The 24,853-nt window shown below is 40.7% G+C and overlaps 1 protein-coding gene across 2 annotated transcripts; it reads left to right on the forward strand.

Annotated features, from left to right (window-relative positions):
* The first annotated feature begins 13,547 nt into the window (after positions 1-13,547).
* RAB9B (RAB9B, member RAS oncogene family) lies at positions 13,548-23,534 on the forward strand. 2 transcript variants are annotated; one of them, XM_014479494.2, is made up of 3 exons: positions 13,548-13,738; positions 18,400-18,493; positions 20,060-23,534. In XM_014479494.2, exon 3 carries the CDS (start codon positions 20,102-20,104, stop codon positions 20,705-20,707), a length of 606 nt encoding a protein of 201 aa, XP_014334980.1. In that variant the 5' UTR covers positions 13,548-13,738; positions 18,400-18,493; positions 20,060-20,101; the 3' UTR covers positions 20,708-23,534. The 2 variants fall into 2 exon arrangements, with proteins under 2 accessions (XP_014334980.1, XP_014334979.1); XM_014479493.2 differs by having other exon boundaries at positions 18,400-18,466.
* Positions 23,535-24,853: the final 1,319 nt, after the last annotated feature.

Genomic DNA, 24,853 nt, shown 5'->3' on the forward strand with positions numbered 1-24,853 from the left:
CTGCAGAGTACATCATGCGAAATGCCAGGCTGCATGAAGCACAAGCTGGAGTCAAGATTGCCAGGAGAAATCTCAATAACCTCAGATATGCAGATGACACCACCCTTATGGCAGAAAATGAAGAACTGAAGAGCCTCTTGATAAAAGTGAAAGAGGAGAGTGAAAAAAATTGGCTTAAAACTCAACATTCAAAAAGCTAGGATCATGGCATCTGGTCCCATCACTTCATGGCAAATAGACAGGGAAGCAATGGAAACAATGAGAGACTTTATTTTGGGGGGCTCCAAAATCACTGTGAACGGTGACTGCTGCCATGAAAATAAAAGACGCTTGCTCCTTGGAAGAAAAGCTATGACTAACCTAGACAGCATATTAAAAAGCAGAGACACTACTTTGCCAGCAAAAGTCCGTCTAGCCAAAGCTATGGTTTTTTCAGTAGTCACATATGGATGTGATAGTTGGATCAGAAAGAAAGCTTAGCACCGAAGAATTGATGCTTTTGAACTATGGTGTTGGAGGAGATTCTTGAGAGTCCCTTGGACTGCAAGGAGATTCAACCAGTCCGTCCTAAAGGAAATCAGTCCTGAATATTCATCAGAAGGACTGATGTTGAAGCTGAAGCTCCAATACTTTGGCCACCTGATGCTAAGAACCAGTTCACTGGAAAAGATCCTGATGCTGAGAAAGATTGAAGGCAGGAGGTGAAGGGGACAACAGAAGATGAGATGATTGGATGGCATCACCAACTCAATGAACCCGAGTTTGAGTAAGCTCCAGGCATTGGTGATGGACAAGGAAGCCTGGCTTGCTGCAGTCCATGGGGTTGCAGACTCAGACAGGACTGAGCGACTGAACTGACTAATTCTGACTGGTGTAAGATGATACACCATTGTAGTTTTGATTTGCATTTCCCTAATAATGAGAGATGTTGAGCTCTTTTCATTTGTTGATTAGCCATCTGTAGGTCATCTTTAGAGAAATGTCTGTCTAAGTCTTCTGCCCACTTTTTGATTGGGTTGTTTGTTTTTCTGGTATTGAGCTTCATGAGCTGCTTGTGTATTTTGGAGATTAGTGCTTTGTCAGTTGCTTCAGTTGCTATTATTTTCTCTCATTCTGAGAGCTGTCTTTTCACCTTGCTTATAGTTTCCTTCATTGTGCAAAAGCTTTTAAGTCTAATTAGGTCCCATTTGTTTATTTTTGTTTTTATTTCCATTACTTTAGGATGTGGCTCATAGAGGTTCTTGCTGTGGTTTATGTCAAAGAATGCTCTGCCGATGTTTTCCTCTAAAAGGTTTATAGTTTCTGGTCTTACATTTAGGTCTTTAATCCATTATGAGTTTTTTTTGCATATGGAGTTAGAAAGTGTTCTAATTTCATTCTTTACACATTACTACCCAGTTTTCCCAGCACCATTTACTGAAGAGAGTGTCTTTTCTCCATGGTTTATATTTGCCTCCTTTGTCAAAGATAAGGTGCCTATAGGTGCATGGATTTATCTCTGAGCTTTTTATCTTATTCCATTGGACTATATTTCTATTTTTGTGCCAGTCCCGACTGTAGTATTGTATTATAGTCCGAAATCAGGAAGGTTGATTCCTCCAGCTCCATTCTTCTTTCTCAAGAGTGCTTTGGCTACATGGGGTATTTTGTGTATCCATACAAATTTGGAAGTTAGTTGTTCTAGTTCTGTGAAAAATTCCATTGGTAGTTTGATAGGGATTGCATTGAATCTATAGATTGCTTTGGGTAGTACAGTCATTTTCACAATATTAATCCTCTAATCCAAGAACACGATATATCTTTTTAAAAAGAAAGTTTGGATATTTTAGAGAATAATAAGCTTTTGCACAGAGATGCTGAACATTGTATCCACCTTGAATTTTTTTTCTTTTGCTGACAAGCAACTTATTTTTAGAAGCTACTAATATGTGAACTGTGAACTTCCTGATGTTCAAGCTGGTTTTAGAAAAGGCAGAGGAACCCCGAGATCAAATTGCCAACACCCGCTGGATCATGGAAAAAGCAAGAGAGCTCCAGAAAAACATCTATTTCTGCTTTATTGACTATGCCAAAGCCTTTCTGTGTGGATCACAATAAACTGTGGAAAATTCTGAAAGAGATGGGAATACCAGACCACCTGACCTGCCTCTTGAGAAATTTGTATGCAGGTCAGGAAGCAACAGTTAGAACTGGACATGGAACAACAGACTGGTTCCAAATAGGAAAAGGAGTACGTCAAGGCTGTATATTGTCACCCTGTTTATTTAACTTATATGCAGAGTACATCATGAGAAACGCTGGACTGGAAGAAACACAAGCTGGAATCAAGATTCCCGGGAGAAGTATCAATAACCTCAGGTATGCAGATGACACCACCCTTATGGCAGAAAGTGAAGAGGAACTAAAAAGCCTCTTGGTGAAAGTGAAAGAGGAGAGTGAAAAAGTTGGCTTAAAGCTCAACATTCAGAAAATGAAGATCATGGCATCTGGTCCCACCACTTCATGGCAAATAGATGGGGAAACAGTGGAAACAGTGTCAGACTTTATTTTTCTGGGCTCCAAAATCACTACAGATGGTGACTGCAGCCATGAAATTAAAAGACACTTACTCCTTGGAAGGAAAGTTATGACCAACCTAGATAGCATATTGAAAAGCAGAGACATTACTTTGCCAATAAAGGTCCGTCTAGTCAAGGCTATGGTTTTTCCTGTGGTCATGTATGGATGTGAGAGTTGGACTGTGAAGAAGGCTGAGCGCCAAAGAATTGATGCTTTTGAACTGTGGTGTTGGAGAAGACTCTTGAGAGTCCCTTGGACTGCAAGGAGATCCAACCAGTCCATTCTGAAGGAGATCAGCCCTGGGTGTTCTTTGGAAGGAACGATGCTAAAGCTGAAACTCCAGTACTTTGGCCACCTCATGCGAAGAGCTGACTCATTGGAAAAGACCCTGATGCTGGGAGGGATTGGGGGCAGGAGGAGAAGGGGACGACAGAGGATCAGATGGACTTGATGGCATCACTGACTCGATGGACGTGAGTCTCAGTGAACTCCAGGAGTTGGTGATGGACAGGGAGGCCTGGCATGCTGTGATTCATGGCGTCGAAAAGAGTCGGACATGACTGAGTGACTGATCTGATCTGATCTGACTCACCATCATCAAAGGGGGAACTTATATTTCTGATTTTACTTTCCCTTCAATTAGGAAACACTTCTAAGAAACCTACTGACATCTCTGAGGTCAGAACTAGTACCCAAATAAGGAGAGTTAGAGGTTTCAGGGGCTTCCCAGGTGGCGTTAGTGGTAAAAAAACAAAACAAAATAAAAACCCTTCTGCCAATGCAGGAGCTGTAAAAGATATGACTTCAGTTATTGGGTCGGGAATATCCCCTGGAGGAGGGTATGGCTACCCACTCTGGTATTCTTGCCTGGAGAATTCCATGGACAGAGGCGACTGGTGGCCAACAATCCATAGGGCTGCAAAGAGTCAGACACGACTGAAGTGACTTAGCATGCACGCGCGCACACACACACACACACACACACACACACACACAGGTTGCAAATCCCATCACTTCATATGAAAGAACTTTCTAGCAAAGTAAACTGTCTAAATAATGGATTGAGTTGGTTGTAAAGTCATATAGGTGAGAGGCTGGAAAATGTTCATGGTTCCTAACTACTTGTGTGTGGGCCAGCTTATCATAATCACACAGGGAACTTATTAAAAACATACATTTGAGGGCCCCACTGCAGAGCTTTCAAAGTCAGGGACTTGAAATCAATACTTTTGTTAATTCCTCTAAGTGATGTTGATGTGCAGCTAAGTTTGGGAATCAGTGGATTCAATCAGTCTATCTAATAGCCCTGCCAAAACCAAGAGTCTATATATTGAATTCTGAAGATAGCAGGGGGAAGTGAGTTTTTTATATAAGGGGAACTTCAAAAGGTAAAACGGCTGCAGTGAACAGGCAAGATGTGGGTAGTACCCTTAGTTTTCCAGGTTCTAGAACCTGAAAGGAGACTGATAGACACTAACCAAACTCATGATAGCCAGTGAATAAATTGTAAACTTAAAACTTTTTAATATGGATTTTAGGAACTGCTTGTAAATAGCTATAGAACACCAGCAGGAATTCTGATAGGGATTGCACTGAATTTGTAGTCAATTTGGAGAGTATAACCATCTTAATAATATTATGTCTTCTGATCCACAAACATTGGAGGTCTTTCCATTTATTTAGATCTTTTTGATTTCTTTCAACATTTGTTGTTTTTAGAAGTATGAGTTTTGCACTTCTTTTTAAAATTACTCCTAAATACAATTTTCAGATTCTCTCTTGCAATTTATTTGTTGAAGAAACCATCCTGTTTTCTGTAGAGCTCCCCTTTCCAACATCCTGACTCTAAACTTGTTTTACACGTTCTTGCTTACATTCTTGTGATGTTATTTAACATCTTTGTCCTTTTTCCTAAAAATTCATAATTATATCTAAAGGCTTGATCAAATTTTATTTTTTAGCAAAAATACTTCGTAGACACTGCTTTGTCTTTCCATTGAGTCAGATATTTGGATATTACTCTTAATATTAGCAGACACTGATGATTACTGCCTAGGTCCATTAATTCATTAGCCATTGTAAAATTCTATTATTCTTTCTTAATTTATTAGGTGGAAATCTTCTACTGAAACACTTTCTAATGAACTATTTGGTTTCACAGAGAAAGAATGTATATTAGAAAGGCAGGTTAAACATTAGATTCTTTATTTTGTTTACCAGTTTTAAAATAATGAGCTGGTTTCATAACTTTCTCCAAGTTGACCAGTTTTTTGTTGACATTTTTTGACCAGTTACATTTTTAAGCATCATCCTGAATTCATTCATGTAAACACATTTGATACATTACAATCCACTGTAGTTAGTGTTTACTGCTGTACTATGCATGGTCAGTCGTGTCTGACTGACTCTTTGCAACCTCATGGACTGTAGCCTGCCAGGCTCCTCTGTCCATGGGATTTCCAAGGCAAGAATACTGGAATGGATTGTCATTTCCTACTCCAGGGGATCTACCCAACCCAGGGATCAAACCTGCATCTCTTGCATCTTCTGAATTGGCAGGTGGATTATTTACCACTATACCACCCGAAAGCCAATTATTGTGTTTACTGATGCTCAAATTGCTTCATGTTGGCCAGTGAGACTCTCTTCGGTTTGGCTCCTAAGTCCTTTTGGCACAACCTTAGTAGTGTACCTGTATAGGGAAAAAGCCAATCATAAGTCCAGATTGTTGTCTGTTTCTGACCAATCAGCTATAAAACAGAGGTTCCCATGACCTCCTCCTCATTGAATTTTATTATTTGTTAGAGCAGCTCATAGAACTCAGGGGAACACTTAAGTTTACCAGTTTAAATTTGAGGATATGATAAAAAAAAAAAAAGATACAGTGAACAGTCAGAAGAAGAGATATATAAGGCAAGGTCTGGGAGGCTCCTGAATGGAGGAGCTCTGTCCCTGTGGAGTTGGAGTGCATTACTCTCCCATATGTGGATGTGTTCATCAACCTGGAAGACCACCAAACCCCGTAATTTGGGGTATTTTTATGGATGCTTCTTTACATAAGCATGATCAGTTATTAACTCCATTTCTAGTCCCTCTCCCATCTCTAGAGAAGTGGAGGATGGGGCTGATACTCCAAGCTTCTAGTTATAGCTTGGTCTTTCTGGAGATCAGCCCCCATCCAGGAGCTATACAAGAACCCACCCAGAGTTGCCTCATTAGAACAAAAGATACTCCAATCACTCAATAAATTCTAAGGGATTTAGGAGCCTATTCAGGAACCAAGGTCAAAGACCAAATATTAGAACGAAAGATAGCATTCTTACCACTCAAGAATTTACAATGGCTTTAGGCGTTCTGTTCCAGGAACTAGGAACAGAGGCCAAAACATATTTTCTAGTATCTCACAGCCTCCATAACTTCTTTGCTATCTGGTGTGGCAAGATATTCCAAGTTCATTGGACATATCTTGCCGCAGACCTAGAATCAGCCATTTCTCTAAGAAACCCTGATTCCTTTCATTGGTAAATGAAATTTAGAATCTCAATCTGGGCACTAGTGGTGCTCTTTAGCATTTACATTGTTTTGAAATGTTTTTAGTGAGCAGAGCTTGAAAATACATACAGTTTAAAAATAATAATACTGAGTTCATACTAATGTTTTCAATAATTGGATTATCTTCACAGATCCTTCCTTCAGGCTATGGAAAACCTGGCAAAACATCCCAATTCTGCAAGATTATTCACATGCCAAGTGATAAAAATTTTACTGTGTCACCAGATCCAGTGACTTGCTTTTGGACAAATGATAGGTAAATATTGACAAATTCTTATATCCCAGTTTCCTTTTACAATCTATGTTACTATATTTTCTGAATAAAACATCAGATGGTCCCATAAGTATTGCAAATATGGGAACAACAGAAGAAAATGCTCAAAATTGGATGTATCTGGAAATCTGGAATGTATAGCTGCCATGTAAATACTCTAGGCCAAGGATGGCAAACACATTGCCTCATCTATGGTAGTCACCACTAACTAATCACTCTTTTATACTGAGCTATATGCACCTTAGAATCTTTCATAGCACAAGTATCCAGGAAGCCACTATAAATCAATCTAGGTGGCCAAGCAAGATGATATATACTACCATCCATATTTAAGGCAAACCAATGTTCTGTTAGGGCAACCCTGGTGGCTCAGATGGTAAAGAATCTGCCTGCAACGCAGGAGACATGGGTTCAATCCCTGGGTCGGTAAGATCCCCTGGAGAAGGGAATGGCAACCCACCCTAGTATTCTTGCCTGGAGAGTCCCAAGGACAGAGAAGCCTGGCAGGCTACAGTTTATGGGGTCACAAAGAGTCAGACACAACTCAACGACTACACTACTATTACTACTAATGTTTTGTTACCACATTACAACTTTGTACAATTAATACAGTAGTTGCCAACTTGGATTTTGAAGTATATTAGTCCTGTTAACAGTTGTTCAATAAACAAAATGGATTTGTGGTCTCAAAAGTTTTGTTTTCAAAAAATGCTTTCTTCTTTGCAAGATTTCAACACCCTTTAGTGTTCTAATATGCATTGTGACTCTCCAGGAAGAGAAATAGTATGATTTGACCCCTTCATGAAACTCTTTTGTTCATAAGCACGTTATGGACACAACATCAGGCTTTTCTGTTACACTAATCACATTCAAATTATGTCTTCTTTAAGCCCATATCAATGTATTTAAAACTGAATCAGGATTGGGCGCTTTTGGATGAAATAGATTTCATACACTGAATGCTGATTTTTGCATGTGTGTGTCACTCTCCAAAGGTAACCTTTTCTTCAGTATTTAGAGACAATTTTGCTTTAGTCTTCAATCTACCAACTACAGTATGATTGTAGTTTTGATAGAAAAGTTGTGTATGTGTGTGTGTATGTGTGTGTAACTATGCTACAAAGATAGGATTATATTATTTCATTATGCATGGAAGCATCACTGATGGAGGGCATAGTTTGACAGATCTCAATGATGGATCATTTGGAATAGTCCAGTCTGAGAGTCCCAAAACCCACAGCTGTAACTTTGAAACTTTGAGCTATCTGCTTTGTGCTGTTCCCTCATGATTAGTGGTAATCATGTTTCTTCTATTCTATGTGGATGGTAGTTGCTTTTCAAATAGTCTCTAGAGACTCTTTTAATATTGGATTTGTTTAGGAGACTTCAGGCTAACACAGGATTTTGCTTAAGCCTAAGGATTAATTAATTACCCTCTAAGGATTCCAACATTCTGCAAATATGTAATGTCTTCAGCAGTTATGAGCTTCTGACTACAGAACTGGGTGTCCAATTGTAGAAATTAAAAGGCCTGTAAAATTTGCAAATAGGTTGGGTTGGGATTTTCAGATATAATTAAACTGTTGGAAAATAGCATCTGTGAGAAAAGAACAAAGATAAACTAGATTCCCATAAAGATGAGAGACTCAAATATGCTGCTGCTGCTGCTGCTAAGTCGCTTCAGTCGTGTCTGACTCTGTGCAACCCCACAGATGGCAGCCCACCAGGCTCCCCCGTCTCTGGGATTTTCCAGGCAAGAGTACTGGAGTGGGGTGCCATCGCCTTCTCCAATGCATCAAAGTGAAAAGTGAAAGTGAAGTCACTCAGTCGTATCCGACTCTTAGCGACCCCATGGACTGCAGCCTACCAGGCTCCTCCATCCATGGGATTTTCCAGGCAAGAGTACTGGAGTGGGGTGCCATTGTCTTCTCTGCTCAAATATGAAGGACTGTTATTTTGAGCAGTTCACCGAACAGTTCAATACAGTGCAGAAAGAAAGCATTGGGACACCTACAATTTTTTTTGTTATTCTTTTCAATTTTCTGTGTTGGAATATTTTCACTGTATATGTATTATAATGAATATATAAAGTAGATATGAACAGTAGTACATGTATAAAATCTATAAATACATATACATACATTGGGGCCTATGCTGAAAAGTTCTCTTTCATTAATATTACAGATAAGAATGTGTGAATAAAGCAATTGCTTTAAAGGACTGTGAGCACTTCTTCAACAGAAGAGTGTTTCAGTGTGCTTGTATAGGGAGCAGGACTGATTTAAGTAGGAGCACAAGGAATTCAGTTAGTACATTCATTTTCTTTTTAACAATAACTATTGATGAAACAACATTCATATTCAACAAATATTTTCTGAGCATGTCCTATATAACAAGCATTGCCCTAGGCTCTGCAGATATGATGGTGAATCTACATAGTCACAGTTCTTGACTTTATAGTGCAATATAGTTTAGTGGAGGAAGTGTTAGTCGCTCAGTCGTGCCCGACTCTTTGCGACCCCATGGACTGCAGCCCACCAGGCTCCTCTGTCCATGATATTTTCCGGGCAAGGAGACTGGAGTGGGCTGCCATTTCCTTCTCCAGGGGATCTTCCCAACCCAGGGATCGAACCCGGGTCTCCTGTACTGCAGGCAGATTCTTTACTGACTGAGCTACAAGGGAAGTCCAGTGGAGGAAGGCAGGTATCAAATAAATAATTATACACTTAAATATCTCCTCATAAAGACAACCTACTGAATGAGAGACAACATTTGCAAATGATATGACTGATAAGGGGTTAATATCCAAAATATATAAACAGCTCATACAACTCAACAGAAAAAAATCAAGTAACCCAATCCAAAAATGGCCAGAAGTCCTGAATAAACATTTTTACAAAGAGGACATTTAGGTGACCAACAAGCACATGAAAAGATGCTCAATATCATTAATTGTCAAAGAAATACAAATTAGAACCACAATGAGATATCATGTCACACCTATCAGAATCAGTTCAGTTCAGTCACTCAGTTGTGTCCAACTCTTTGTGACCCCATGAACTTCAGCACACCAGGCCTCCCTGTCCATCACCAACTCCTGGAGTTCACTCAAACTCACGTCCACTGAGTTGGTGATGCCATCCAGCCATCTCATCCTCTGTCATCCTCTTCTCCTCCTGCCCCCAATCCCTCCCAGCATCAGAGGCTTTTCCAATGAGTCAACTCTTCCCATGAGGTGGCCAAAGTACTGGAGTTTCAGCTTTAGCGTCATTCCTTCCAAAGAACACCCAGGATGGATCTCCTTTAGAATGGACTGGTTGGATCTCCTTGCAGTCCAAGGGACTCTCAAGAGTCTTCTCCAACACCACAGTTCAAAAGCATCAATTCTTTGGCGCTCAGCCTTCTTCACAGTCCAACTCTCACATCCATACATGACCACAGGAAAAACCATAGCCTTGACTAGACAGACCTTTGTTGACAAACTAATGTCTCTGCTTTTCAATATGCTATCTAGGTTGGTCATAACTTTCCTTCCAAGGAGTAAGTGTCTTTTAATTTCATGGCTGCAATCATCATCTGCAGTGATTTTGGAGCCCAGAAAAATAAAGTCAGTCACTGTTTCCACTGTTTCCCCATCTATTTGCCATGAAGTGATGGGACCAGATGCCATGATCTTAGTTTTCTGAATGTTGAGCTTTAAGCCAACTTTTTCACTCTCCTCTTTCACTTTCATCAAGAGTCTCTTTAGTTCCTCTTCACTTTCTGCCACAGGGTGGTGGTATCTGCATATCTGAGGTTATTGAGATTTCTCCTGGCAACCTTGATTCCAGCTTGTGCTTCTTCCAGCCCAGCATTTCTCATGATGTACTCTGCATATAAGTAAAATAAGCAGGGTGACAATATACAGCCTTGACGTACTCCTTTTCTTATTTGGAACCAGTCTGTTGTTCCATGTCCATGTCTAGCTGTTGCTTCCTGACCTGCATATAGGTTTCTCAAGAGGCAGGTCAGGTGGTCTGGTATTCCCATCTCTTGAGGAATTTTCCACAGTTTCTTGTGATCCACACAGTCAAAGGCTTTGGCATAGTCAATAAAGCAGAAATAGATGTTTTTCTGGAACTCTCTTGCCTTTTCCATGATCCAGTGGATGTTGGCAATTTGATCTCTGGTTCCTCTGCCTTTTCTAAAACGAGCTTGAACATCTGGAACTTCACGGTTCATGTATTGCTGAAGCCTGGCTTGGAGAATTTTGAGCATTACTTTACTAGCATGTGAGATGAGTGCAATTGTGCGGTAGTTTGAGCATTCTTTGGCATTGCCTTTCTTTGGGATTGGAATGAAAACTGACCTTTTCCAGTCCTGTGGCCACTGCTGAGTTTTCCAAATTAGCTGGCATATTGAGTGCAGCACTTTCACAGCATTGTCTTTCAGGATTTGAAATAGCTCAACTGGAATTCCATCACCTCCACTAGCTTTGTTCGTAGTGATGCTTTCTAAGGCCAACTTGACTTCACATTCCAGGATGTCTGGCTCTAGGTGAGTGATCATACCATTGTGATTATCTTGGCCGTGAAGATCTTTTTTGTACAGTTCTTCTGTGTATTCTTGCCACCTCTTCTTAATATCTTCTGCTTCTGTTAGGTCCATACCATTTATGTCTTTTATTGAGCCCATCTTTGCATGAAATGTTCCCTTGGTATCTCTAATTTTCTTGAAGAGATCTCTGGTCTTTCCCATTCTGTTGTTTTCTTCTATTTCTTTGCATTGATCGCTGAGGAAGGCTTTCTTATATCTCCTTGCTATTCTTTGGAACTCTGCATTCAGATGCTTATATCTTTCCTTTTCTCCTTTGCTTTTTGCTTCTCTTCTTTTCACAGCTATTTGTAAGGCCTCCCCAGACACCCATTTTGCTTTTTTGCATTTCTTTTCCATGGGGATGCTCTTGATCCCTGTCTCCTGTACAATGTCATGAACCTCCATCCATAGTTCATCAGGCACTCTGTCTATCAGATCTAGACCCTTAAATCTATTTCTCACTTCCACTGTATAATCATAAGGGATTTGATATGGGTCATACCTGACAGAATGGCTATCATCAAAAAGAATACAAATGACAAATATTGGCAAAGATGTGGAGAAAAGGGAACCCTCATCCATTGTTGGTGGGAATGTAAATTGGTGCAGCCACTGTGGAAAACAGTATGGAGGTTTCTCAAAAAACTAAAAATATAACTATCATATGACCTAGCAATTCCACTCCTGGGCATATATCCGAAAAAAATGAAAATACTAATTTGAAAAGATGCATGCACCCTTGGAGAAGGGCATGACAACCAAGTCTAGTATTCTTGCGTGGAAAATCCCATGGACCAAGGAACCTGGTGGGCTACAGTCCGTAGGTTTGCAAAGAGTTGGACACGACTGAAGCAACTGAGCACCCACACATGGATGGACTTGGAGGGTATTATGCTAAGTGAAATGTCAGACAGAGACAGACAAACACCGTATGACATCACTTATATGTGGAATATAAAAAAATAAAACAAACCAGTGAATATAATAAAAGAAACAGACACACAGATAAAGAGAACATAGTATTGGTTACCAGTGGGGAGAGGGAAGGGGGAAGCGCCAAGATAGGGGTAAGGGACTAAGAGATGCAACTATTATGTATAAAATAAGCTACAAGAATATATTGTACAATATGGGGAATTTAACCAGTATTTTATAATAACTCTAAATGGAGTATAAAATTGTGAATCACTATGTTGTACACCTGTAACTTATACAATATTGTATATAAACTATATGCCAATTAAAATTTTAAAGTTAAAAAAAACTCATCATAAACTGCAAAGTATTACAAAGAAAAGTACAGCAGGCTATACTGGAGACTACAAGAGAATAAATTGGAGTACTTTTTCTATTCTGGGGTTGAGAAATGTTACCCTGAGGAAGGGATATTTAAGCTGGGGTCTATGGGCTCAACTGAGTGATTAACTTGGGAAGAGGTAGAGAGAGTGTGGCCTTCCTAGAGGGAGGGTGCCTGAAGGCTCTGAGGGAGCACATGGAGAATGAGGTGTAGTGCCACATTAGGGACAGATTATCAGGCAACGGGGAAGCTTCAGAGATGAATCTGCTTGACAAAGATGGAATGCAGGCTAAATGACCCCAGAAGCTCCATACTCCTTTGATTTCAGGTGAAAAAAAAAATCACAAATTAGTTGGAGGTACCAGAGGGGAACAGGCATCCCTGGTGGCTCAGTCAATAAAGAATCCGCCTGCAATGCGGGAGACCTGGGTTGGATCCCCGAGTCAGGAAGATCCCCTGGAGGAGGGCATGGCAACTCACTCCAGTAAACTTGCCTGAAGAATCCTCATAGACAGAAGAGCCTGGCAGGTTACAGTCCATGGAGTCGCAAGGAGTCAGACACAACTGAGCGACTAAGCACAGTACAGCACAACACCAGAGGGGCACAGGAGACAAAAAGAAGTGATTGGGTAGGTGGATAGGCCCAATTGGAACACTGCATTCTACCCCAGTAACGTTTCTGGGAACCTCAGGTGGAACTCTCAGGAACCTCAGGTGGAACTCTCAGGGTGGCCTTCCAGAATGGTAACCTGTAAGGGTAAAGGGCAGTGTGCTTTCTATGCCTGAGCTACAGATGAGAACCTTTCCTTTTGGATTGCCATGAGAATTTCATGAGCAGTAGCCAGCTACAGGGCCTAGTAATGTGTCGTGATTATGTATTTCCCTGAATTATTTTAAACAAGAATAATTAAGTGTATGTGCTATTCTCTTGAGAAAAGCAGTGGGTTTGAAGGTAGGGTAAATGAGGTAGGTGATGGTTTAGTCGCCAAGTTGTGCAGGAGGTCGAAGGTAATTGCCAGAAATGGGGCTGTGGCTATGGATGAGCTAAGTGGCAGAGCAATGTTTGTGGGTCCATTGTCACTGTGCCTACTGATCCGCGATGGGAGGGAAGGAGGACAAAGGGAAACCAGGGTTGGCCACTGAGCCTGAAAGAAGTGTGAGCGAGCCAGAGAGTGCTCCCTACCCGCGATGGCGGGAGGCGGCTACCCCGGGTCCTCCACGCCGGGAAAGGGGCGATAGGAGGCGGCGCGGGCCCCGCCCCCTCCTCTGGCGGGCGCGGGCGCGAGACGCTGCGCGGCGGCAGCGGCGGGCGCGAGCGGCAGCTGTCAGGCCACCGAGGTCCAAGCTGCACTTGCCGCCCCGTTGAGGACGAGGAGGCGGCAGGAGCGGTGACGGTGTCGCCGCGAAACCGGATTGCCGGCACGGAGGGCTCACCGGCCTGGCCCCCGCGGCCCTCTCCCGCCTCGCTCCCATTGTGTTGGGTAAGATGCCGGTGAGGGTGCAGCGAGAGTGGCTGAGCGGCTCGAGGACCCGGGAGGCGGGGAGATGGGGCCCCTGGGGGCAGAGGGAGAAAGGGAGGTCTGGATGATCCCCGGGGGCACTTGCACCTTGTGAAAGGGGCCTGGGCGCCGCCGGCGTCGGAGTTGCAGGGGCGGGGGTAGGTGATGGTGGAGGGGGGCGTTGCTGAGTAATCCAGAGCAGCTGCCAAAGCCGGGCAGAGGCGCAGGGCTCCGTGGGGAGCGGGTGTGGCTCAGTGCGCATGCGCCACAGCTGAGGCTTCTCAGAGCTGGGGATGAAGTGAGACGATCTGGGTCCGAGGTAGTTGGACCTATGGGTGACATCTTCACTTTCTGGGTCTTCGATGCTAACAGGACCCCTGTCACGGAGATGCCAGCATTCCCAGCCTCCTAAGGAAGCTTCTTTTCCCTGTACCTTGCTTACTTAATGTCACCCAGACCTTACCTATTCTTCTCCAGGCTGTCTACTCAGGAAGAAGTGGCCTGGGGACAGTGCCAAATTGCTTTCTAGTTTGCCTTCGGGCTCATAGCCCCCAGAGCCGTCGTTGTGAGGAGAGGTTAGAGGTGAAATTCCACCTTGGACCCTTCTAGTTGCATGTAAGATATACATATGGGCATAAATGTAAAAATAGCTTTTCAGTGGCAATGACAGCTGTGGCATTTGGACTCAGAGTATGGATGTAGCTGATAACTTGTTTAGCTCTGCCAAATGAATCCAGTGCGTCAGAGGGTTTCCCTGCTGCGGAACCATCCCCCATTCCCAACCCCAAGCATCAGGTTGTATTGGAAACAATCTATACCATTTCAAGTAGAGGGTCTCAAAGATCCAGTCATTTCCTATTTGCATTGATTTTTATGTAGATTAAGGAAAGCCCCACTCAATTCGCCAGTGTAGTATTTCCAAATATTGTGCCAGGAATCCACAGTGAGTTGAATAGTCTCAACCGATGTGTCACCATGAGGTGGGCATTCCCCACAGCTCTAACTATGGCTCCTCCCCCTCGTGCAGATTGCTACCACAGCCACTCTCACCCACTGCCTAGCCCTCCTCAGCTTCTCTTCCTCCTACCTTCAGCCCTGTGGTACACATCTCTCTCAAAACTTGCTCCCAAACAATCTGCATTATGGATATGAGCATCATCCTACTCATGGCAGCCAAACTGATGTTTCCAATTTACTTTTCTATTTTTCTCTCCATCATCACACTGAAATGTACTATTTTCAAAGGTTCACCTCTTTCTTACCATTGTACTGCCTCCTCACACACCTCCATCCCCACCCACAAGTATCCTCAACTAAATACAATAATTGTAATAAGCCTGTGTGGGTGCAGGTACAACAGGTTCAGAAGGTAACAAAAGAGGGGGAGAACAAAGAAAGCTAGGGAGTATCACATGTCAATTCCTAATTCACCTTACTGTCCAAGACTGAGACCCTATTTGGAGGAAAAAAAGTGAATAAACTATCCTTAGAGAATATTTGTTAATCTGTTTTGGGGAGTGAAGTAGGTGAAGTAGGGAATGGTATCTCTGGGATGTCTGAGTCATTTAAAGGCAGATCTTTCTCTGAATAGGGCCAAAATTAGAATAAACATTTTAGTCCAAATCCTAAACTAATAAGGGACCCTTAAGGGATGTATAAGGGATTTGACTTTCCTACTAAATGCACTCAGGGTTATCCAAGAATTTCCTTGCCTACTTAATGCTACCTCCTTTGAAGGATATGTGGCATATCCTGAAGAAAAAAATCATTTGATTTACTTTTACGCTGTGCTAGTTCTTTTAAAGTATGTACTAAAGGGTATCACACTCAAATGATGATGATGATGCCAGCACCCTCTGAAAACATAAAGTGGGGATAATTATTCTGCTCTTGTTTTTGTTGAAAATTGAGAAATTTATATATTTGAAATGTGAGGGGAGAGGGAGGAAAACTGGAGCATTTCCACTGACTTTCAACAGGTGGAATTCCTGTTAAGTCTCATCTAGAAAGTGATCCAGGTAAGTCCATGACTTCTGCTCTTTAGTCACCTTATAACTAATAATATTTGGATGTCTTACAGAACTGTGAATCTATTGTATCTTTGCATCAATTCAGAGGCATTAGTTCTGGGGGTATTTACCTAAATAATAAACACATACTTATCCATTATCCCTCTGCTGCCACATAAAGGGACTTCAAAGACATATACAAACAAGGGCCCTAGGATCCAGAAATTTAGAATTTGGTTGTGCAGGAAAAAAAGATTTTTTAACAATATAAGGCAGTATAATATTATTTCAACTGTCAACTAGGAGGTCTGAAGCTTATATGTCAAATTATAAACTCCTTGAGGTTAAGACCTTGCATCAAACATGTTTGATTTCCAACAGGGTCTACACCCAGTTGGTGCTCAAGTGATGGAAGCTTTGCAAAGTATATGGATTAGGTAAGGAGAATCTAGAGGCAGGGAGACAAGAGCTAAGAAGCTTTCACAATAGATTAGATACAAAGAGATGTGGACCAAAATGAAGATAGTAGTAAAAGACTGAAAAAGGATATCACAAGGAAAAATGAGCAGGACTTAGTGACTGAAGGCAAGGAGATAAGCCTAAACTGTATTCATTTTTACCTCCAGCAAATAAAGGGGAGTTGGAGACAACAGAGGAAAGTGGAGGATCACCTTAGTAAGAACAGAGCACACAACAGGCACTCAAATGTTTTCTCAAGCATCAGTTGCAGTATTGGGCCAGAAGACCCGTAAGGTCCCTCCAGTGCTAAGATTCTGTGGTATATGCAGATAATCAAAACTTTTGGGGAACAGGACATTCTCAGATATGGAAGAAAGAGAAAAGGAAGGAGTGTTATCCTCCCACTGGCAGGCCCTTTCTGAGAAGAGATAATATGGAGTCACAAGGCCCCCACCAATGAATGAAAGGAGGTGAAGAGCAAGAGGAATGAAAACCTCAAGCCAAAAATTTCAATAAATGCTTACAAATCTTTGCAAATTTCTTAAGCTATTCATTTCCTCCCAAATCCTGTGAGTTAAGTAGGATAGGTATTATCAGTTCTCTTTTTATATAGGAAGGAACACAGCAAGATTAAGTGACCTGCCCAAGTTCATAAAAGAAATGAGTAGGAAAGTAGTGATGAAGACTCTTGTGTCCTGATTGCTACCAGCCCGGTGCACTTGACACTGAACCACGTTGCTCTTCCCTGCTGTAGAGCCTATGCACCCAGAAGTTATGTGTGCAAACAACCAAATAGGGGATGCACAAGCAATTGCAGCACTATCTCAGATAGTTATTAATACTTCATCATTATTCCTGGAGCTGAGTGTTTGGTTTCCATATTCACTCAGTCCTTGACCCATCATTTGAGTTTATCTGCAGCAGCCGGAAATGTAGAGTTAGTGAGTTGTTTAATGATGTGAACACCTGTTTGCTAGGAACTTAAGGATGCTCACTTGGCATGGGCCCTTAATACTGTCAGTATTGTGCCTAAGTACTTCCTTCAAGTGAGAGTTCCAGAGTTCTGCTCTGTAGAGTTATCCTACAGACCAATATAAAAATTAGCATGAGGTTGCTAAGCAATGGAGATCTCTTAAAAGCTTCTTAATTCCTCAGTTAGAACACTCAACAAACTAGGAACTGTTTTTTTCTTTTTAGATCAGTACTCTTGATGTTGCTGAAATAAGATGTTTGCCCTAATTAATTATAATTTTAAATGAAGTTGTATTTGAATTTAATAAAGCCAGTTAAATGCTAAAACCTGTGTTTAAGACAACCAAAATTTAGTAAATTAGCCAAGACTACATATGGTAAACAAGGAATCCCCAAACATATTTTTTTCCTCTCTCATCTTCTGGAATCAATTGCAGAGATACCCTCCAGGCAGATTGATGAGTACATTAATCACTTTCTTGGAGATCGGCACATTGGTAGGTACAAAGGGAAGGAGTTTCATGTCTGACTTAGAATTTCAACATATCTTAAACTCCTCTGTACTTTCCCTTTCCTTAATATCATCTACTTTCTTTGATTTACTTTTACTTTGAGTGGAGAGTTCAATAGAGAGACAATGTAAAACAGTTTTGGTTGTTGTTCAGTCGTTCAGCCATGTCCAACTCCTTGCGACCCCATGGACTGCAGCACACCTGGCTTCTCTGTCCCTCACCATCTCCCACGGCTTGCTCAAACTCATGTCCACTGAACCAGTGATGCCATCCAATTGTTTTGTCTTCTGTTGTCCCCTTCTCCTCCTGCCCTCAATTTTTCCCAGCATCAGGGTCTTTCCTAATGAGTCGGCTCTTCGATTCAGGTAGCCAAAGCATTGGAGCTTCAGCATCAGTCCTTCCAATGAATGTTTAGGATTGATATCCTTTAGGATTGAATGGTTTGATCTCCTTGCAGTCCATATAAAGTACATTCAAGTTAGGACAGAGTTAATGTTCATCCAATAAAATTATTTTGTCCATGATAGACATTTTTAGCCATTTGAACTCTTAAATATATTTGTGAAAAGCATCCTCTGTAGGTAAATTGAGATTGATCTTTTTCCTGACTTGAGTGTATTTCTATATAGATAGCCGTAACTTATTTTTTAAATAAATTTTTAAAAATAATGTTTCCCAATCTGTTTTTTAGAATCATAAAAAGAGAGAATATAACAACAACAAGAAAAAGACTAAAATTGTGACAAAGACCCAACTGGGTAGGTTTACATTTTATTCTCAATTGGGTAGGTATCTGTTTTATATGTTTTTATTGGATCTCTTAAAATGAATATTTAGAAAAATACATAGTACACCTACAAAACAACATAACTCTAAGGACTACTGAGGTTTTCAAGTTACATTTCAAATGTGTGTGCTCCTTTGCGTGTGTTCATTTCTTAGTGTTATTTCAAAATTTTTTGTATGCTAATTATTTTATTTGTCACTACAAATTCTGTGTGCAGTATATATATGCAATATTATCATCACCTAAGTGTAAATATGAGATATAACAAGTGCTCTTTTGAGGAGTGATTAGTTTTCATCTATTTGGGTCACCTTTATAAATAACACCCAATAAACATCGTCACGGAGAAGGTGATGGCACCCCACTCCAGTACTCTTGCCTGGAAAATCCCATGGATGGAGGAGCCTGGTAGGCTGCAGTCCATGGGGTCGCTAAGAGTCGGACACGACTGAGCAACTTCACTTTTCACTTTCATGCACTGGAGAAGGAAATGGCAACCCACTCCAGTGTTCTTCCTGGAGAATCCCAGGGACGGGGGAGCCTGGTGGGTGGGCTGCCGTCTATGGGGTCGCACAGAGTCGGACACGACTGAAGCGACTTAGCAGCAGCAGCAGCAGCAAACATCATCATTGTTGAGTTTCCACAATGGACCTAATTTGAAAGAACCTGACAGACTCTAGTACAAGGTAGTTGTTCAGTAAACATTTGATCTTTTTAAGATGTGTTCTAGATAGTCCATGTATAGACATGTGGAGGTAACAATAAAGATACTGTATAATCATTAGCTGTTTAGAGTTTACAGTATGTTTTCATTGGTGTCATTATGGAATTAGAACCTAAATCCAGAATTTAATAAGCTATCCAAGATTCTCTTCCTTAATGATAGCTGTTTATAATAATATCAGTCTACAATCATCAACTTGAGTACCATTGTTCCATGAAGAAAAGATTATGGAAGATCCTTTACTTGTGAGGGTATCCATAACAATGCAAGTATTAATATAATGGGGCAAATTCCTGAAGAAAGCTAGTCTTTTTCTCTTTCCAAAGTTCTGGGGTCCAATGTAATCCTAACCAAAACCTCTACTAACAAAATCAAGTTTCCAGCCTACACAGCTTTCTCTCCTCAGTTGTTCTTGGGTCCGTCAGGAACAGACTTCAGACCCCTCTAATCAATTTCATACTCTTTGCCTCTTGTTTGGAATTGTCCAAACCAGAAGCTAAGATGTTACACATTTGAGTAGCATTCCTGTTCTAGGGTTTCTCCCCTAGAATAGGGTCAGAACTGAACCAGATTATAGCACCATCTGCTAGTCCATTTATCCATGGCATTCAGCCATTTTTCCTGACACAGGCAAGAGACTTCAGAAAAACAAGACCTATTTTCTCCCTTATACAAAAAAGAATTTTATTCCTTCTGCTATACTATATCATTTAATGAACATGAAATAAGAGAAAAGGTAAATAAGAAGGCCTCATAATTCAGAAGAAATTGATTTACTATGAAGTTGATTTCAGTTTCAGGTTTAACTGTTTTCCCTCCTACTTTTTCTTTTATTTTCAGGATCTCTTGGTTATAAACTCTTCTCCATCTGGTGCTGCAACAATGAGTGGGAAATCCCTGCTCTTAAAGGTCATTCTCTTGGGTGACGGTGGAGTTGGGAAAAGCTCACTCATGAACCGTTATGTAACCAATAAATTTGACTCCCAGGCTTTTCACACCATAGGGGTAGAGTTCTTAAATCGAGATTTGGAGGTAGATGGACGTTTTGTAACTCTCCAGATCTGGGACACTGCAGGGCAGGAACGTTTCAAGAGCCTTAGGACACCCTTCTACAGGGGAGCAGACTGCTGCCTCTTGACCTTCAGCGTGGATGACCGGCAGAGCTTTGAGAACCTGGGTAATTGGCAGAAAGAATTCATCTACTACGCAGATGTGAAAGACCCTGAGCACTTCCCCTTTGTAGTTCTGGGGAACAAAGTAGACAAAGAGGATAGGCAAGTGACTACTGAGGAGGCGCAGTCCTGGTGCATGGAGAATGGAGATTACCCTTATCTAGAAACAAGTGCCAAAGATGATACTAATGTGACAGTGGCCTTTGAAGAAGCTGTCAGACAGGTGTTGGCTGTAGAGGAACAACTGGAGCATTGCATGTTAGGTCACACTATTGACTTGAACAGTGGTTCCAAAGCAGGATCTTCATGCTGTTAAAAGTAGGAAGCTGTTTTAAAATGTGCCCCAAATTGATCAGTCAGTAGTGTGAGAATCACTGTGCCCCTCTATTAGTGCACACACATACAAAAGGATAAGAGATAAGTTTCTGATGTGAACCAGAGCCTTTCAAGTTGAAGTTGTAGAGTGATTTAAAGAAAAAAAAAAAAAAAAAGCTTTATCAAGCCAACTGTATTTTGTGTAATTTCTGCTATTTCCTTCTTGTGTGTATCAGGACATTTCAGAAAACTTTAGTCCTGACAGATTTAAATATTTTTCAAATCACAGTTTAATCTTAGAACCAGCGGCATGAAGGAGTTAAAGAGCTACAGCTATCCCTTAAAGCGTTCCATTAATCAACTAACAAATGTCACCATTGACACTTGCCAAGCAGTTTCTGACATGTCTGCCAAAGGGGAAAAAAAATAAGACTCTGAGATGTACTACAATAAACACAATAATGCAAACCAGGATGTCCTAAGCTTGAATGAATTATAAAGAGGTGGTAAAGATTAAGAGTGCAAAATATAATGATGTACACTGCCTCATTTAAACACTTGTGTATGGTTTGCTCCCATCTGAGCTTTAAAAAAATGCCATCTCGGTAAGAGATACACTAATGACTCTGGAAATTTATTACACTCATTGTATTTGAAGTAACAGGGTCCTTGTGAATGGATTATGCTTCATTATGCCAACCACCCTTGCAAATAGATGGCTGGTCTGATTTTATTTCCGCTGCACAGGGGTGTTGCTTCTCTGACAACCTCTTATCTAGCAATGCTGCTTAGTATACGGCTTTGAATCCAGTGCACTCTGCTCATAATTGTGATGGTCCTTTGGTCTACCATACTGTGCTCTCAGAGAAGCCTTCAGAACAGATTCAAGGATACTGGGCTTTTCTCATAAGGTACCTTAACTCGAATATTTATTGTAGAAGAAGGAACTGATTTATTGTATGTTGCACTGCATGTTCAGCTGGCCAAACTAGGATGTTGAAAGTAACAAGAGAACATGCTTTAACCCAGCATTAGAATGAACTCATAATTAGAGTTGTCCAGTAGTGGAATGGTCTGCCTTAATAGTGAACCCTCTTCCAGTGAAAATATTCAAGATGCTAGATGACCATCTGTTAAAATACCATAAAAAGAATTTCTTTACTGGCTAGATGTTTGGTTTAAGGTCTCTTTCAGCTCTAAGTTCTAGGAATCTATGAGCTACAAACTACATTTAAGTGCCATGTTATAGTTAGATATATCTTAAGACAACAGCTACGACTATGGAAAGGGACTTTAAAATTTCTCAGACTATTCTGGGATCAGCCTTTAACAGCAACTACATAGCTCTTTCTTTTGCTTTTGCACTATGTCAGGAAAAATTCTTGAACTCCAAGTAATCATTACATGCCCAATATAAACATCCTGAGGATACCATATTAAAATACAAAAACGGTTTGTCAGAGTTTGATTACCATGACTGCCAGCTATATACTTTATTATAAATATGCAGTCTAGTTCTTGTCAGTTGATTTATTTGTCCTGCATAGCTTTTAATCTGTACTTTTACAACATCAATGATAAAATAGTGACCCAAGGTAGTGAGGGACAGTTAAAAATGACCGCAAAAAAGACCTAGGTCGGGAAGGGGGCCGGAGCTTTCACAGGAATATAGCCTAGAACTCTCCAATGTAGCCACATATGGAATCAGCCTTACAAGTGGGACCTTATGTGCTTTAAGAGCTCTGGGACTTTTTGGCAACATTGATAAGTGGAAGATGATATTTTAATCCAGTCATACTCAATATTTCCAATATAAATATGGTCCTGACCCCATTGTCTAACTAACTTTGATGCCAGAAGTCGAAGCCAGAACTGGGACCCCACAGCTCTTAAGTATTGGTCCCTATCCTGCCTATGCCTATAGCCAGCCACACTGGTTTCCAAGTACTATGATCATTTTGCTACAATCATGTTAGAGTGAAAATCTGTACATCAGAACTGTTAATTGCTAATTGTTTTTAAGTGCATGAGACCTGAGGCCTTCTCTTTCTACTTGCACTCAGCTTACAATAGTTTCTATTTGTAGATCTCAGGCCTTCATAAAGACCTCCATCCACTCACAAAAGTACTTGTCACTATGAGAATGGCACGTGATCATCTAAGCAAAAAAATAAAAACTACTTGGGTATCCCATTCATAGGCCTCCTGTCCATCCAAGACAAGTGTTAATTTTATTGGCAGGTCAGTTGAAGCCCCTTTTCTCTTAGCCATACCAGTTTTTTCCTACCAAATCACTACATAATATATTAACAAAAACACTTAATATTAAGTGACAAAAAGTGGTGGCATTTTGGTGAGTAATACTTAGTGGGGTGCTGACATAGCATTTGGTTAAGATTAAAAAAAAAAAAACACCAAAGGCTGAAATCTGTGAGTACCAGGAACTGTGCATATAGAAAATTGTGTACTCTAGAATGTGCAGTGCAATATTTTCAGTAGGTGTTTTTTTCATGAACACTGGATTTTTTGGAACAAGATGTTTCTAATTGAAACTATACTGTTTTCAACGGTCCGTTAAAACATCATACAGAATATCTCTTAATTTATTTTCATGTATTGGGCTAACATTCAGGGGGCCTCAGTTTTCATATATCTTCAGTGGACTGATGAATTTCAGGTTACTTTGTGCCTGCCTCAGCCATCTCTATTGTACCCTGAGGTATTCCACAATCCTCTTGTTGCAGGTGCTGCTAAAAACTCAAAATTGTGTATCAGATATTTTGTTTCAACTGTAAAAAAAAAAAATCATCTGTGTTAAAGTGAATAAAAAGTGCATTTTGAATAACCAGTACACAATGTGTGTGCTTCTTTTTTCCCTTTCCCTTTTCAAGCAACTGGTGAGTGTGACAGCACATATTCATCTATCAAGTCACTCTTTCAGACTGTCCTACATGTGGCCCTGGATCATTTTTTCACGTGGTACTTCAAGCAGCCACTACCTATTGATCAGACAGACACTGTTCTACTGATTGGGAAGCAAACTCGAAAGATTAAGATGGGAAATTTCCTTTTATTTTATGCCAGTTTTTAATACATAAAGAGTATTGAGACTAGAAATTGGATCTTGACTCTCCACTTTATTTATTCATCATTTAGAACAAAAGTAAGCCATCACAAAATAGAAACAGAGCTTACACGTTCCCTTTATTTTCTTGACTGGCCTACTGTCCAGATCTTAGGAAAATATGAAAATATAGACAAAACAAATCTGAAAGCAAAGGATAATTTTGTTAAATATTCTATTGCCTCTCACGTATTGGACTTTAAAGAGACTTGGATTAGCGTCGATCGAGTGATTTGAATATCCAGTACATCAGCACAAGTCTCTCCACGGCACATCATTTCCACATCATTCCATCTGTCACAGATTTAGTCCTCTGCCCTCCCGCCCTCTATTTTGCCTATTGGAACGCTCAGCAGTCAAAATCACAAAGGGAAAAACAAACTGATTTTTTTTTGCCACATGTACTGTTTCCCTCACTAAGGAAAATTATATAATAAATTATCAGACCAAGGTCAACTACAAGCATCTGAAATCCTTTTGATTGGGCTAGAATGATTTCACTTTTAAGCTAGAAGGTCATAGATCTCAGTTCAGTTCAGTTGCTGAGTCGTGTCCACCTCTTTGCAACCCCATGGACTGCAGCACACCAGGCTTCCCTGTCCATCACCAACTCCCAGAGCCTACTCAAACTCATGTCCATCACATTAGTGATGCCATCCCATCATCTTATCTTCTGTCGTCCCCTTCTCCTCCCACCTTCAATCTTTCCCAGCATCAGGGTCTTTTCCAATGAGTCAGTTCTTCGCATCAGGTGGCCAAAGTATTGGAGTTTCAGCTTCAACATCAATCCCTCCAATGAATATCGACAACTGATTTCCTTTAGGATTGTCTGGTTGGATCTTCTTGCAGTCTAAGAGACTCTCAAGAGTCTTCTCTAATACCACCATTCAGAAAGCATTGAATCTTGTCATATATCTAAGCTCTTATAAAGGATTTGCTCATCCAAAACTGATACTTTAAAAACTAGTTTTCTGTCTGTGCAGGTTTTCTTTTGTTTTAATTTTTAATTATTTATTTTTGGTC

This window comes from Bos mutus, chromosome X, assembly GCF_027580195.1.
Source record: "Bos mutus isolate GX-2022 chromosome X, NWIPB_WYAK_1.1, whole genome shotgun sequence".
In the NCBI taxonomy this organism is placed as follows: Eukaryota; Metazoa; Chordata; class Mammalia; order Artiodactyla; family Bovidae; genus Bos; species Bos mutus.